Source organism: Chaetura pelagica, unplaced genomic scaffold (genome assembly GCF_000747805.2).
Source record: "Chaetura pelagica isolate M959 unplaced genomic scaffold, ChaPel_1.0 scaffold116, whole genome shotgun sequence".
In the NCBI taxonomy this organism is placed as follows: Eukaryota; Metazoa; Chordata; class Aves; order Apodiformes; family Apodidae; genus Chaetura; species Chaetura pelagica.
In genome coordinates, this window is record NW_009953655.1 from 1,361,471 (window position 1) to 1,377,964 (window position 16,494).

The 16,494-nt window shown below is 37.9% G+C and overlaps 1 protein-coding gene across 1 annotated transcript in view; it reads left to right on the forward strand.

Annotated features, from left to right (window-relative positions):
* The window catches only part of UVSSA (UV-stimulated scaffold protein A), a 55,649-nt gene that overhangs the window by 1,559 nt on the left and 37,596 nt on the right, over nt 1-16,494 (forward strand). Inside the window, exons 2-6 of the mRNA XM_010000286.1 lie at nt 164-494; nt 3,178-3,298; nt 4,428-4,847; nt 5,999-6,108; nt 6,703-6,831. Of these exons, the coding sequence (XP_009998588.1) occupies nt 164-494; nt 3,178-3,298; nt 4,428-4,847; nt 5,999-6,108; nt 6,703-6,831 (1,111 nt within the window). The remainder of the gene's footprint in view (nt 1-163; nt 495-3,177; nt 3,299-4,427; nt 4,848-5,998; nt 6,109-6,702; nt 6,832-16,494) is intronic.

Genomic DNA, 16,494 nt, shown 5'->3' on the forward strand with positions numbered 1-16,494 from the left:
GGGGGTGGTGAAGCTGCGCCCCGGGGCCGGGGGAGGGAGCCGAGGGCCTGGCCAGGCCCGCCCTGGGCCGCGCCGGGGCTGCGGTTTAACCCTGGAGATTGTTTCTCTGTTAGCTGGTGGTTTTCTGTGCTGAATCTTTTCATACCTGCTCCTCCTTGCCCAGGTCCTCCGAGGAGCACATCAGCCACGCCTACCACCTGCTGATGACGCGGCTGCGGGAGGAACACGCCGAGATGCGCTTCTCGGCCTTCCTGATCCTGCAGGAGCTGTTCACCCGCTCCCATCCCTTCCGGACGCGGGTCATTTCCAACTTCCAGGAGTTCCTGGAGCTGACCGTGGGGATAGACCACGAGCAGCCTCTTCCCCCGCCCAGAGAAGTGGCGCAGAAGCTGCGGAAAGCTGCCCTGAGGTCGGTGCAAGAGTGGCATGAGAAGTACGGGGAGGCCTACAAGCAGCTTTCCCTGGGATACCACTTCCTAAGGCAGAATAAGAAGGTACTCGGCGTTTTTACTCCTGCACGTCTGGGTCGCTGGGAGATGTTTAAAGCCAGGAAATCAATTAATATACAAGAAAAGCTGTGAAAATGATATTGGCTTTAGGAGACATCCTGTTGGGCAGGGCCTTTTAAAAACAACCCCCACTTTTTCTTCATCTTGCAGTACTGCAAAGTTTTAAAAACCCCAGGCTTGTACCCAGAACTAGTCTGAACTTGCCTTTTCTCAGAGTGCAACAAGTATTGATCACCAGTAGGTTTTTACCCACTGATTCCTAGGTGGAAGCCCCAGAGTCTAGGCTGTTTAAAAAGGAAATAATAGTTAGGCCTTAAACTGAGGGTAGCCAGCTATTGAGTCTTGTTTTGCCAGTTTAAATTAGCCTGATCTCTTTACTGAGCTGTGCAACAGACAGTTAAGTGTAGGTGCAGGCTCCCCTCAGCTGCAGTGTTACTTTGTGTCAATACAAGAAGTTTATTAAACAAGAGTTTCCTGTATGTAAACACTTGCTTTTAGTTCTCGCCTCTAGGTTTCAGTTTGCTATGTTTTGGACATTCGTCTGCTTTAGTATCTCTTTTGAGGTGCAGCAATAAAATCGGAAGTACTATTCTGGCATTCACACTATCTACAGTGATTAGTATTAGGCTTTTAATAAACATCTTGATTCTCTTGGAAACAGTAGCTGTAGTTCCTGGGCTCTGTATCTTTGTTCCATGTTTGTGGGTGATGTTGCTCCTTGGGAGGATCTGTTTCTCCTGCTACTGTGTGCAAACTTGGTAGAAAAATCAGATCCCAAAAGCCAGAAAATCACTCTGCTGATTTTGAGTGCAACTGGTTCTTTTCCCTGCCTTCCCTCTGTGCTTTCCATTCCCCCATTAAAAAAGAGCTTGGTAGGTGTGCTCCTTATCATAAACTGGTGGAGACTCTTCATGTCAGTTTCTGTGAAAGCTCAACTATCCTTTTGCTCCTGGAGGCTTTTATATAAAATCATGTGTCTTTAAAGTGTTTGCATGAATGATGCTTGTAGACACCTTAAGACTTACTGCAGACCATAGGAATTCTTCAGCAGCAGGAAGATTTATATAGTAAGACACTTTAGAACATGTCTAAGCCCAAGTTCAGGCATTATACTTTTTATTTATTTGTTTTTAATTTCTGTCGTGTTTAGTAGAGTTGCTTGCTTAATGCTGAGCAAATATTCAAATTTTTCAGTCATGAAATCCTTGATTGTGCAAAAAATATTCTAAATTCAGTGGTAGGATGGACTTGGTTTGCTTCACATGTGGCTAGCAAGTCCAGGTGCATATTATAGGAGAGATCTTTGGGATCTTCTCTGTGTGGCTCTAACATGTTGGTGTAGAATGCCAGTATCTGGGAACCATTACTGGATGTTGACTGACTTTATCACCTAGCAGGGGCAATAACAACAAAAATTCAATGGGTGCTTGTAATATAGACAGGGCACCAGAGAGTCTGGGGACTTTACTAGCAGCAAAGTACAGGCTTGCTCAGCACTCAGCCTGTGTAGAAGTCAGTGGAAGTTTTATGGTAGCAATCAAAAGGAAAGAATCAGTTTCTCTTTTTGGATGGATTTCTTTATACAATAGCACAGAATGCCAGGTTGGAAGGAACCTCAACCTTTCTAGATACTACTATAGTTGGCAGGAGATGGCTCAGCACCTTGTCCAGCTGAGACTTAGAGCTGTCCAGTGTGGGGGAATCTACCACTTCTCTTGGGAGGTTATTCCAATGTTTGATTATCCTCGTGGTAAAAATTTCACCTTTTGTGTCCAATTGGAATCTCCCCAGGAGCAACTTGTGCCCATTACCCCTTGTCTTTTCCATGTGACTCCTAAATAGGAAGTCTCCATCTGCTTTGTAGCCACCGTGTAAGTACTGGAACATTGTAGTAAGATCTCCCTGAAGCCTCCTCAAGGCTCACAATCAAGACTACTTTCCTTAAAATAGAAGTGAAAAATATTTTAATTTTCAATCCTTTCCAAGAACAAACTAAAAAAACCCCAAACCTTTCCAAATGTTTTAAGAAACAGAGTTTTGAATCACTCAGATTTATGCTTATATTTTATTCACATGAATCTAAAGTAAAACTGAATGCTCATCTTTCCCTCAGTCCCCAAATCTAACACATGTAATTGTAAAATCCAAACTTTGGTATTTTTTAAATGCGATTGAATGTCTTCTGCTTTCCTTGCTTACAAAGGTCTTCAGGAAATGTTGTGTGTACTTGTGGTAATAGTGAATTTCCTTTGCTCATAGTGGTCCTAGTGTGATGTTCTCATGTCATTTGAATACTTACCCTGTGTTAGTCTCTTTCTGCCCATTCCCCATAGCCCCATGTCTCCAGTGCTGTGACTAAGGTCTCCCAAAGCTTAGTTTATTTCCACAATTTAGACATGGAAATGAAAGGGGTTTGTTCTTCGACCTTGATTCCTTTCTTAAGGCCATTGATTCTCAGCAGTCCTTTATTAGTAGAAGTGAAAACTCCATTCAGAATTACTGTAGTTATTGATTCTAGGACGAGAAGAGATAAAAGGAAGTACTGCTGAGCTGCTGGCTGATCACTCATGTCAGAGGATTTTTCACCTCTGATAAGAATCTGAGGAAATGGATTTTCTAGATACTTCTTAGGAGGAATGTTATACTTTTTTCTTCATTTCCTGCTTAGGTAGATTTCCAAGATGTGCATGCCAGAACTGTGGCTGAAAGGAGGAGGGAGGAAGAGAAGCAAAAACGATTGGATACCATTTACAAAGAAAAAGCCAAAAGAGCTGAAAAAGAAATGGAAGGTGAGTTGTTTTGGTTCTTTTAGTTAGTTAGTTTTTAAACCAACCTTTTTGGAAGTTATATGTAGCAAATTCTGAGAATGCTGACCGCAGAGGGCAGGAATAGTCCAGCTGTTACAGCTTGTACAGCTTCACCCTCTGTCTCTCTCACCTACAGAATATTGGGGAAATTGAGTCCTTTGAGTTCAGGCAGTATGAAAAGATATTTCAAAATGAAGGTAGCAAGCAAAGGCCTGGTGTGTAATTCAGTAAAGTACAACTGCATAACCTCAAGCAACTTGAGCAAGTGTATCACAAGACTTTTTGTAACTAGTGGCTTAATTTTTGTGTCTGTGACTAGGCACAAACTTCACAATGCCTTGTGGACTGATGACCTTAATTATATTGCATATGCCGTCATGTTAAATGATCTGCACAGGAATCCAGGGTGCAGTGCAAGATATCTATGAAAATTATCATGCTACTGCTAAAAATTGTGTCTAACTGGGGTCTGAATCTCTAAGCAACTTGTACACAGCAAATATATTTCTGTAACAGAGACGAAAAGCAGAGATAGTAAAGTGTATTATGTTGCAGTTAAAAAGGGTTATTTAATTTAATTACTTTGGTATATGCATTGCTGGCAGCTGTGCCTGCATTTATTCTGCATGATGGAAATGTTTTCATGCATGAGAGTGGAATTTTAAAGGGATTTAACCTTCTTAACTTTTATTGGTGGCATCTTTTCCAGCAGTAAGCTATATTCATGTCTGCACCTACAAGCAACTGTAGTTGAAGGGAGTACCCACCAGCATCACTAAGAATATCCTCATTGAACCTTGTTATTCAAATTTTATGAAGTATTTGTGTCATCTTTGATGCATAGTAAAATTTTAGAGAGGATTGGAAGAGGAGGAACACTGATTTTAAGTGACTTGCTCAGGAAGTTCTAGATTTCCTGATGGAGAAAACTATTGTCATTTTTATAAGGAAAATTTATGCAATGGAGAGAGATGTGTATGGATAAATTATCACTGATTACTGAATATATGGATTACCCCTTTGGCGGTTATATTTGTTTTCTAGATCTGCTGTGGAGATGTTAGCATTTTACATTGTTTAACAATATTCTAAACCAATTGTCTCTTGATAGAAATGTCCCAGGAGGTTGCCAACACACTGACAGAGATGGAAAACTGTTTCCAGCTTCTGATTCCAGATCTTTTTGACTTCACTGTGAATGACACAGAACTGGCACCCAGCAAACAAATGACTTCTAATGAGGATAGATCTGCATCTCCCCTGCCATCCCAGATGGAAGCTAACCAGTCCTTCTTTGGATATGTGGATGATGAACAGCCATGCTGCAGCAAGGACATTGTTTCTCAGTGTGCCAGAACTGATAAAAGCAAGGAGTTAGATGGGAAACCTGAGCAGAAAGAACCAGATGGAGGCACATGCTTGGAAGTCCAATCTGAGGTCCCTGCTCCCTGTGATGATGATTACCAGACTTTTGTTAGGAGCCATGGGCTCATTTCACATAAGTATACTCTAGACCTTGACATCTCCACAGGTATCTGGAAAAATTTTCACATAGAGCCGAAGACAGTATTTGAACTGCTTTGAAGTTGGAGTTTGTTGTGATTTTTTATTACTGTCTTAAATGCTTGGGGTTCCTGAACACCATATATTTTGGAATTCTATTTCTTGTTCATCTAGTAACCATTCTTATCTTTGGGTGTCCTTGTATTCCTTGTATGTGATTTAGAGATATTATTAATTACTGTCTAAAACTGAACTTTTGTTGTCATACCCATCTTGCAGCACTTCATAATACCTGGAAAAAGATTAGTTTCCTGTGTCTAAAAAAAAAATTACAATCTGTTTATAGTACATAATTTTATTTTCCATATGCTTCACCATTCACCTTTGTGTTTCTCTCTATAGCTAGGGTATAAGCTACTAATTTAAAATTCTTCTAATTGGCTGTTTCATAAATTTTTTTTATTTCCTTGCTACTGACAACTTGCAAGAAGTGTCAAGTGGGGTTTTGCTAGGAAGTCTTCAGGTTTACAATTATACCTTTGCTAATATGAAATACCTCTAGAAAAATTAGGATGGTTTGTGTTTTGGTGCTCTAAGTGAAGTCTCTTACAAAGACTGTCCTAATGGAATTCCATGTGCAAACAGCCAGTAAGATAGGTATCTGCTTCTGTGCTTGCAGACAATGGAACTGGAAATTTATTTGTGGAGCTTATGAATGACTAACAGGTGAAAAATACCATTTTTATTCAGTAGTGGTATACTTGGCTGCTTTGACAATCAAGTCCTTGTTGCCACTGAGACAGGGATTTTTTCCCATATTGAATGTGCAGAAACTAGTACAATAAGGCCCAGTCAATTGAGTGGAACTCAGGACAAGATGTAATGTAAATAGTAAGACTGCACTTGTCTGTGGTTTATTTAGAGATTCCTTAGTAGTGATGGCTTAACAATTCTTTCTGTTATCACTGGACTGAAAGCTTTTCCCCTGATTTTAGTAGAAGTAGTAGAAATAGTTATTGCTGAACAAAGAAACTTTCTGATGTTTGTAAATTTCCCTGCAGTGATCAAATATTTTAGAAAGTTTCAGGTTCATTTCTTCTGGTTAGCTTCTTTAGCTCCTGTAGTGAAGATACTATAAACATTGTATGCTAACTCTTTTTTTCCCCTTGTTTTGAGCAGATATAAAAGTGCAAGAGGATGAAGATAATACTGCCATAATAAATAATATCATGGATGCTCACAGACTCCTTAAAAATAAGTTCTGGCCTTCTGTGCAGTCCTGGATTCAGGTGGGATAAAGAGACAATATTTCATTTATTTTTTTTTATTAATAAAAAGATGAAGAAACCAGGACTGGAGTACAGTAAATCCTGAGGGAGAGTGAGCAAGAAGGAAAATAAGGTTGAAACATTGCTGCAAATAGAAAATATTTCTATTTCAGTATGGGTACACAAAAGGAGACTACAAGAGCTACGTAACTTGTTTGCTGGCTGTCAGCGTTAGGTATGCTACTTGGAGTTCTACTTTTTTTAAAAAAGTGGAGTAAAATGGGGCTTCTTTGGAAAGGGTTAAAGTAAAACACAGCTTGTTTTTGTCAGACATGTCTGTATCAGAAAAACAATGTGTCCTTCCTGTCAGTTGATGTTACTGCTTAAGAGATTCATGCATGGAAATGTTTATTCCAACTGTTCACTTGTTTGTCTTTAGTAGTTACTATTAGCTTTTCTACTCTAGACAGGGAAAGTGACTTCACTAATTGCTGCTTGTAAAATAAAGGGATTTGTGACAATGTTGTTTCATGAATTATGAAGGAAAATTGAAAATATTTTTGGTCTCAATTGTCTAGAAAAAAATTACATGAATGTTGATTTCTTGCTTTGCAGTTATTTACCAAAGCAGGAGTAAATGATGATCGACTCAGATGTGCCATTGATCTCAAGAATAAAATGGAGACTGCTATGAAGAAATACAAGGAAATGAACATTTCCTTTAAAGAGAGAAAAAGAAAAGTGGTGAGTTTCTTAAAATTCTGTTGTGCTCAAGAGGACAACAGTAATAGTAATGCTCAGTTTGTGTTAAAAAAAATGCACTTTCTGTTAAGCCTTAATCTGGCAAGCTTTTCTACAAAAGTTTTATTGATAAGTACAGTAATTTAGCTGATTGTGGCTTCACCCGAGGAAGCTACACTAAACACCTGTAGAATATGTAAGGGCCTGCTTATTAGAGGAACCAACCTAAAGCAGCACTGTTGTTGTTTAGGATAGGGAAGTGGTTAAGTTCAGTTTATATTTACTTTTAGTGTGTGTAGCACTGTGTCCTCAGTTTTGTGTATATTTCTCAGTAAACACTGTATTGTTCATGTTCTTTTACAACTTGCTGAGCTGTGCTAATGTCTCACAATTGAAGAAAGTAGTGTCTCTCTAGTAAGCATGTAATGTGACTGAGGATATCTTAAAAGAATTAGGTGTTAAGAAGCTTTAAAGTGCCAAAAGATTTAAAAAATACTAACTACCTATGACAGTGTGAAATAGGTTAAACTTGTGAATAAACAAGGATGAAAGATCAAGTACTTGACTCAGGTTCAGAAGGGTAGTCTTTGGCTTGTTTATGTAGCTAAAAGGCAGAGCTGCAAAAATTATTCTATAGCTTGACATGAAAATAAGTGCATTGGGTCAGTGTCCAGAGTAAAGTCTGGTTTATGATTGGATTGTAAGAATTTGATCTGGACATTACACCTCAGACTAAGTTGTGGTAGCCTCATTTAGCCATGACCGAGTGTTGTAAGCTTGGGTTTCATTGTGCAAATCAAGCTTTATCAAGATTAATCTGGTTCATTGACTTAATACCTACTGATGTACCACACCAGTCAAAAATGCCAACTGTGAATGAAAAATACTGAAAGACTGTCTTGTCAGAGGGGTTTTTTTTCTCTAGTGAATTATGTGTGCTACCTTTATGCAACCAGCTATGAAGGAGTCCAGACATCTGCTGTCATACCTGCCATTTGCTTGACAGGACTTCATTTGCTGTACCTCTTCATGGAATATTGCTTGCTATATTTCTTGCAAGATATAAAGGATGTTCAAGCCTTGATTTTTGTGTGTGTGGGAATGCATGTGTGTGTGTTTAAAGTGGTATTGTTACCACTTCTGGAGGTTGATCAGTGCTATCGAGATAAAGTTGAAAGCTAATAAATTTCATCATTAGAAAAATAAAGAAGAGAAAATAAATAGTACTCACAAAGAATACATTCAAAATGAAGCAATGCAGATTGAGGTATTAACTTAGGCATTTAAAACTATGCATAATTATTCCTAGGGCTTTTCTCTAGCAGAAAGTACCCACATTTAGTTTTAGTGCTGAGTTACCTTAAATTTATAACCTGAACATAGAGAGCTTTGTGCTGCAGAACTAAACTGTGTAAATTATCTTTTGTTCATGTCAGATGGCTTGGTTGTGAAAACACAGTAAAATGAGTGTGACAGAGCAAAAGAAACAGTGTCTCTTAGGCCATGATGGTTAAATCCCCATCTGTCAAATCTGTACATGTCAGCATGGGGAACACTACACACAGCTCCTCTTGAATTCAGCATTGCTGTTTGTATTAGATATTGCTGCTTCTGTCTGGACATCCTTGTGTCACTGGAACTACAGTTCTTGCTATGACAAAGTTTTGCTGTCTTCAATATGTTTAGGTCCAAGAGAAGAAGTGCTACTCGCCTGTCCTTCAGAGCACTGTCACAGCTCCTGGCAGTGCTCAGGGCATTAGGGAGGTCATTTGCTAGTACCTGGAGTCACCCAGTGCTGTTATCTGCTCGTGTGTAGAGATGAGTGCACCTAGAGATGAAGAGGAGTGTTTAGTAAGCACAGAGTATAAATGAAGTATGTGAGTGTGGAGGGTCCTGTGTGAATTGTCTAGTTTGTAGTTGGTCCGTGACAATCTCTACATTTGGATAGCATTGCAGTTTTCATGGCAGTTAGAGACTGACATCTGAGGTACCTATATTGTGAGCTGGAGAACATAAAGGTGAATTGTGTGCTTGTTCATTTTGAGTGTTATGATGACCCTGCACCACAGGCAAGCCTTACCTTCAGGGAGAAAGTGGTTTTGTTTTCTTTTATTAGCAAATCTAAAAAAGAATGATGGGGAGTTGGAAACTTGTCTGGGGACTTGGGCTTGTCCAGTCTCCTTAGCTTTTCTGGTTTTAGTTTGCACTCACTCTCGGTGCTTTCATCATCTCTAATTTCCCTCCTTTTCATCTGTTCTGTGCTTTGAGAGGGAGGAAAGGCTTTACTTGCCCTCAAATTGAGATCAAGAAAGTTGATACATAGGAGGTTTTAGTGAGGCTTTACAGTTGAACTGGAAGAGCTTTGTTACTCTTACAGTGAGCTCTGCTATACATCTTGATCCTGCAGAGTTTTAAATTGCCACATAAAAGAGGGAAGGTCCTGTAGTCCCTTGCCATTGTCATGTGTCATTGGTACTCTTGTTTAGCCCAGCAGTTACACCTACCCATGGCTGAGATGCAAATAACTTGTATATGTTTGGAGTAATTATTGATGTTATGGTTCAATATGTATATATCAGCAGCGTAGCTGGACGTAAATGGCATTGACAGGAAGAAGCTGGGTGTTAACCTGCCCTGCCTTGACAGAAGAATTGTTTGGTTGGTCCAAGAAGGTGTCTGCTTTTGGCAATCCTCACTACCTATTACCTCTATGCTTTTCATTGTTTCTTGATTCATTTTGCAGGTCACAGAGCACTGGTCTGCAAGGCAGTGGCATCCTTAGGCAGTTAGAGTGTATTAGAAAATTAGCACAAGTTCTTGGTAATTTTTTTGCCTTTACTGAAAAATGGAGAAGGCCCACTGGTCTGCAGGCTACAGGAGAACTTTTTGTAGGTTTATGGAACTTCTGTTGTATTGAGTCACTTGCAGGACAGCACAGAACTTTATACGGTGAAACACTTTGACTTGAAGTGGTTTTATGGTGACATGAGATAAAACCACCTCTTCTTCTCCTCTTTGATAGAGAAGAACTCAAACCATCAGAAAGTCTTAATTATAAAGGAGGATTTTTACATCACACTTAAACCCTGACAACACCAGTAGGCTATGACACTGTTCTGTGCTTAACTCTCGGGAGCTGTGGGAGGAGAGTTGAAAGAAAGACAAAGGTTCTCCTTTGAATGTCTACAAAAAAATCCCTTGCAGCAAATTTTATAAATGTTAATACATCCCAGCTGCCCAGACTACACATTGATTCCTTCTTCCCATTGCTGCGCCCCCAGCAAATCAGAAGTCATCAAGACATTCCTTCCTGAGCTGTTTTGTTTTTTTTTTAAATAGATGGGGGTGGTCAAAATTTAAAGTCTTACTGTGCTGGTCAAAGGCTTACTTGTGTACTTACTTGTGTAGCTAAATACTTGTTTGGGATGTGAGTTAAGTGTTGGTTTCTGATAGGAAATGCAGCTTTAGAGTATAAACAAGGGGGTTTTTAATACATTTTTCTGTGAAACTGACTTTTAGCTGAATCTGGGGAAAGAGGGAAGAGGCTATAAAAGGGCTTTTATTTCACAGTACCTGGATGCCTGGACAGATCCTTTGCTTTCTCTGAATGCCTGCTCAGAATAATCTCAGTGCCCAGTAGAGGGAGTGCATACTGCATGCTCCACATTTTCCTCTATGCCACCTTTATCCAAAGCCAGCCATCATCTCATTCTGTGTTTCCAGGTAAACTTATACCAACAGCAATACACCACAGACACTTCCAAGTTAATTCTTGACTTTATTTAAATTAATTATTATAGAAGCATAATTGTAATTCTTAGTCTAGATTGGTATTTAAATAGAAAATCCTGTTTGCAGAGGTTTAATTCTTTTGTAGGAATAGCTTGCTTATGTCTGATATGTTCCTTTAAATAAATAGGGTTTTCTTCATTAGAAATAGTTTAATTTCTTAATGTCTTCTCTTTTTTCTTAAAATACTAAATATTTTTTCCTCTTTAATTTCTGATTTGCAGATTATTAGATGCAAATGATCTTCTAATTTTAACAGTTATGAGAGAACAAGTGTGAACTGTATTTTAAATCACACCACACTAGCTTTCACTTACATAATTTCCATAAAGGATTATTCATTAGGATAATATTTGAAGTTCTTAAATTATTAATAGAAATGTAGTTTCTTTTTGGTATTTTGTACACTGAGAGTATATCTATCTCTTAATTACCTTTGGGAAGCAGTGAAGGTTTACTGCTCAGGCTGGCTAAAAACTTGGCTGGACAGCAGTGATATGATGTGAGAAACATCTTGCTCATTTTCTGTCAGCAGACTGATTGTTTAACAGGCCTGTGACATCTTGTTTTTTTAATTTCAAGTTATATTAACAACCAGGGATATATAGTTTTTCATTAACTGTCTTCATTACTTTTTGTTTCACCTTCCCTTATCTTCTGTCAAATCTAAGTGTGCGCTTGGATCTTGATTTATTCATGCACTTAGTTTTATCCATGTGAAACATCTGGTTGAATTCAATAATGCCATTAATAATTAGATTTGGAGAAGGCTGTCCTTGTGATGCCCAGAACTTGATCTGGACAAACATTACTAAAATACAAGTCAGATTTTTTTCTGATAAAATAATGTCCTAAAATTGTTACAAATTATATTTATAAGTTAAATATTTGCTGGTCATAATTTAGTCTTAAAATATTTGAATACATGAAAATATTAAAAATTTAATATGCAATAAATTAAGCCAAGAGCTCTACCAATTTGGCTCCAAAACTTGCTGATATTTTTTTTTTCCCATGTCTTCAGCTACAGCTTGGCATTTTATCAATGCTAATGAGTTATTTTTTCTATTTCTAATAATCCTGTAGCTTTATGACCAGCTCTTTAAGTCTGTCTTTTAGTCAAGTTAATGCCTGCTTTAAAAAAACAGTACTTGAATTTTAGACCAAAAGCAAAGGCTGTATTTTTTCTCTTCTTTTTGTAGCCTTAGAAAATCCAGTCCAGCTGACTGCTTTCTGTTTTCTGCAACAGTTTTTTGTACTCACATCCTTTTTTTTTTTTTCACTTCTTCATTTTAGAGAAGTTGTTTCTGAGGGCTAATTGTTTAGTGATCCCTTACCATGCCTGAACCCACATCTGATAAAACATACTCAGACTAAGGAGCAAGGGAGATGCCTTTGTCAAAGAAATCTTTTCCCCAAGTGATGCTTTCAAGTTGCACACAAACAAAAACCCTAACTCTTAACAAAACTGCCCTTTGAAAATCAGAAGTGCCTAATGTTGAGATTAGAATATCTACTTGATGTTGATTGTTAGTTTGTTTTCTAAAACTTAAGAGAAATATGAGTATTTGATGGTTAAAATCAGTGTTACACCTAAAGATGTCCTTTATCATATTTTATACATCATTAACATGTAATGTGTTCAGAATAAATTAAGTTTAATCATGTTTGTGTAGTCAAAGTAGTAGCCCATGCAATATTATTATTATTATTATTATTATTATTATTATTATTATTATTATTATTATTATTATTATTATGTCTAGCTAATATTTATCAAAAAAGCCTGGTCAACCATAACTGTAGAAGTGAACACAAAATATTGAATAAGTCACACAGATGCTTTTATTTCCTTTTCCCTCTTCCCACATTTTATCAGTCATATGATAATTCTTTCTATCTGTGAAACATCTATTTCTTGCTGACTTTTCAGATAACAGAGCTTTTCAGGTTAAGTCTTATTGGGCTGTAGGACTGATACCAAACAAGCCACTGTAAAAGTAGCCCTCCACACAGTGCTCTTGTTAAAGTGCCTAATCAGCTGGTGTGCTGCTTTGGGGGTTATTTTACCTTTCTGGAGCTGAGTGTTGCTGTGGTGCATTTTATGCTTAGCACTGGCTGTGCAGCTGTTAGAAAGTTATTAAAAATATCTTGTTATGCAGATCTAGCCATGAATTCTCAAAGTTGTCACTGTGACGACCTCTGATCCCTATCTGATTCGCAGGTCGCACAATGCAATTTGGAGCTCTTCTAATAGAGTGTAAAATAAAGTAGGATGTCTCTATCATCAAGTTAACCCTTATGTTAAGTATTTAAGTTTTCAGGCCGAAGGGTCATCTCCCTTGATTCATCTATGAATACTGAGCAGTGTGTACTCTGTGAGTAGTAGATATAAATTTGATTCCTGCTTTTTATCCAATGTCCCTTGCAAGAGGAAACAAGATAGTGAAGTGAATTCAATGTATTTGTGAGATTCAGTCAAGGTAATTGCTAAATGACTATTTATAAAAACAGAAAAGGAAGGAAATTTTCAGACTTGAAACAAACACTAACATCTTTAGTTAATGCAATAATATTAAAAAAACATATTCACATCTAATTTTATCTTTGTGCCTCAAATCCACAACCAGGAATGTATGTAAGATAATGCGTGTCTTGCATAGGGAATTGTATTGACTTGCTGCCTGTAATAAGTTAGGTTTTCCTGACTGAGATGTGTATTTGTCTGTTAAAAATACAGCATCTGAAATAATTTTAAATGAAGATGTAGTTCAGAGTAATTGATAAATGTGATCATTGAAGTAAGCTGCAATTTAATTACTGATTTTGCAGTGTGTGTGCAGACTATCATGAGACAGGGGCATATATACATTGGTGCTGGATACAAAGTGTTAGTAACATGAGTTTGATCTGGCCTAAACAATAGATGGCAATCCATCAAATGCAGTAGGACTTATTTCCATGATTGAGTGCTAAGAGGAATCTTGTTATGTCATATTTTAGATGAAAATGACATTTCCTAAAATACCATAAAGAAAAAGACTTAGTAGTGAGATTTCTTTTCTTTTTCTTTTCTTTTCTTTTTTCTTTTCTCTTTCTTTTTCTTTTCTTTTTTTTTTCTTTTCTTTTCTTTTTCTTTTCTTTTTCTTTTCCTTTCCTTTCCTTTCCTTTCCTTTCCTTTCCTTTCCTTTCCTTTCCTTTCCTTTCCTTTCCTTTCCTTTCCTTTCCTTTCCTTTCCTTTCCTTTCCTTTCCTTTCCTTTCCTTTCCTTTCCTTTCCTTTCCTTTCCTTTCCTTTCCTTTCCTTTCCTTTCCTTTCCTTTCCTTTCCTTTCCTTTCCTTTCCTTTCCTTTCCTTTCCTTTCCTTTCCTTTCCTTTCCTTTCCTTTCCTTTCCTTTCCTTTCCTTTCCTTTCCTTTCCTTTCCTTTCCTTTCCTTTCCTTTCCTTTCCTTTCCTTTCCTTTCCTTTCCTTTCCTTTCCTTTCCTTTCCTTTCCTTTCCTTTCCTTTCCTTTCCTTTCCTTTCCTTTCCTTTCCTTTCCTTTCCTTTCCTTTCCTTTCCTTTCCTTTCCTTTCCTTTCCTTTCCTTTCCTTTCCTTTCCTTTCCTTTCCTTTCCTTTCCTTTCCTTTCCTTTCCTTTCCTTTCCTTTCCTTTCCTTTCCTTTCCTTTCCTTTCCTTTCCTTTCCTTTCCTTTCCTTTCCTTTCCTTTCCTTTCCTTTCCTTTCCTTTCCTTTCCTTTCCTTTCCTTTCCTTTCCTTTCCTTTCCTTTCCTTTCCTTTCCTTTCCTTTCCTTTCCTTTCCTTTCCTTTCCTTTCCTTTCCTTTCCTTTCCTTTCCTTTCCTTTCCTTTCCTTTCCTTTCCTTTCCTTTCCTTTCCTTTCCTTTCCTTTCCTTTCCTTTTTTCTATTCTTTTCTTTTTCTCTTTTCTGCTCTGCTCTTCTCTGCTCTAAAACTTTGCTTTTATTGTGGTCTCTGAATCTTAAAGAAACTAAATAATTTTAAATGCTGCCTAAAATATTTTGGGGGCGTTATGGGGATACTATTGACCTCATAAATAATTTGAACTTTCTAAAAATGCTGGAAAATCTAAAGACTACTCTGTGGATGGGGAAAGAAAGGATTTTTGGTTGACCTTTGAGTTATTGTTGACCATTATTTATTTGACCATAAACCAACTTTTTGGTCCAGAAATGGATGTAGCCAGTCCTGGACACCACTACAGCCTTAAACAATAGCTTTAAACAATTTCACCTGAAGGGCTGTGCAGGGAATAGTGTGTAGAGGGGAAGGGTTAGCCTGGAAAGAAAGGAGGAGTTGTTGGAGCATAGTTGGCTACCCAGGGTGACACTTGTAGCCTGGGCAGTGGCTGTACAACAACTGCTTTTTTTAGTGGAAAAAATGAGAGCAGGCCTTCAACTTTTGAAGGTGTCCCTGCCCATGGAGGGGAGTTGGAACTAGATGGTCTTTAAGGTCCCTTCCAAGCCAATCTTTCTGATTCTATGTAACATGTTGGGAGCTCTGGCTACATTCCTGTCTGAGCATGGGCTGTAAATTGGATTTCATGACACTTGGGCTGTAGCTTTGCAGGCTTCATCACACCTCAGCCTTTGAACCTGCAAACCTTTCCTTTTATGTTAAGTTGAATGGAAAACTGAATAGGCACTTGGCAGAGTTTCCTTAGTCTTGAGAAGAAGAAAACAAGTTTGATTTTCCAGGCACAGGTAATGTGTGCAACATTATCTTATGCTTGCCTGTTTTTTTTTGTTAAAAAGATTTAATCCATTCTACAATTCCTGAAACATTAAAAATTAAATGCTGTCATCTCTTTCTTAGTGTTTTATGTAGTTACCAAACCTACTTTTTCACAGGTGTGGTTTTGTACAAGCTACTGTTCTACCACTTGTGGGAGCTGAACAGGGAAGCAGCTTATATTTCGGCAGGGATTTTGGTTGGCTTAAAGACGACCTAAATACAAGCAGCAATCAAAAGGGATAGTCCTGTCTCTGTTTCCTCCCCTGATGATTCATTCCTAGTGCCCACCTTGCACCAGCAATAGAGCTGCTACTGCAGTGAGGACCTGAACTGACTGGAACCTAATCCAGAGAAGACAATTTCTGTACCAACATACTCAGCTCAGATAGTGAGACTGTTCCTTTCAGTAACTGAATTAACTCAGGTAACACAGATCCAAGTATGAAGCTCAGTCTTTATTATAATCAAAGAGCTCACACTGATGAATGACATACGGTTAGGTAATCTCCCAGTGTGAATTAAAAACTGGGTGAAAAAAACATACCAGATACTACTCGTACAATAAATTAATTTTGTTGTGTAATAAGATGCAGTTCCTGAAGTGTGTCCAGTGACTGCATGGGAGAAGTACAGTCCTGGACATCTAAAAGTAAGATGTAACCTTTATTTTTGTATAAATAATACACAAAGGCATTTAAAGGACAAAAACTGCAGTCACTTTTGATGAAATAAATTAAATATAGGTATCAAGTATAGGTGGTCAGCATACATTTTGGAGTAATTTTTTTTTTATGTTGAAGAACTTTATTACCTTTAATAATGAAGGATAACAGGCTTCTGTTTTAGCTTTCTGGGATATATGGAAAGGAAAGGCATTGTTGGACTTGGGGATTTTCAGCAGACTAAATAGATCTGTTACACCTCCCCGAATGAGTATTTTATGAAAAAATTTGATTAGGTAAGAGAACTTTGCCTTTTTAATATACTTTCTTAAGGCTTGAAAACATTAATGCAGCCAAATACTGTTGATTTTGGTGGGTGGTAGGAGCCCAAGTAGTGAGGTGTGAAAATACACCTGAGGATATATCTTGAGTGGTTACTGCTAAAGAAGTAGTAAACTGGCCTTGTA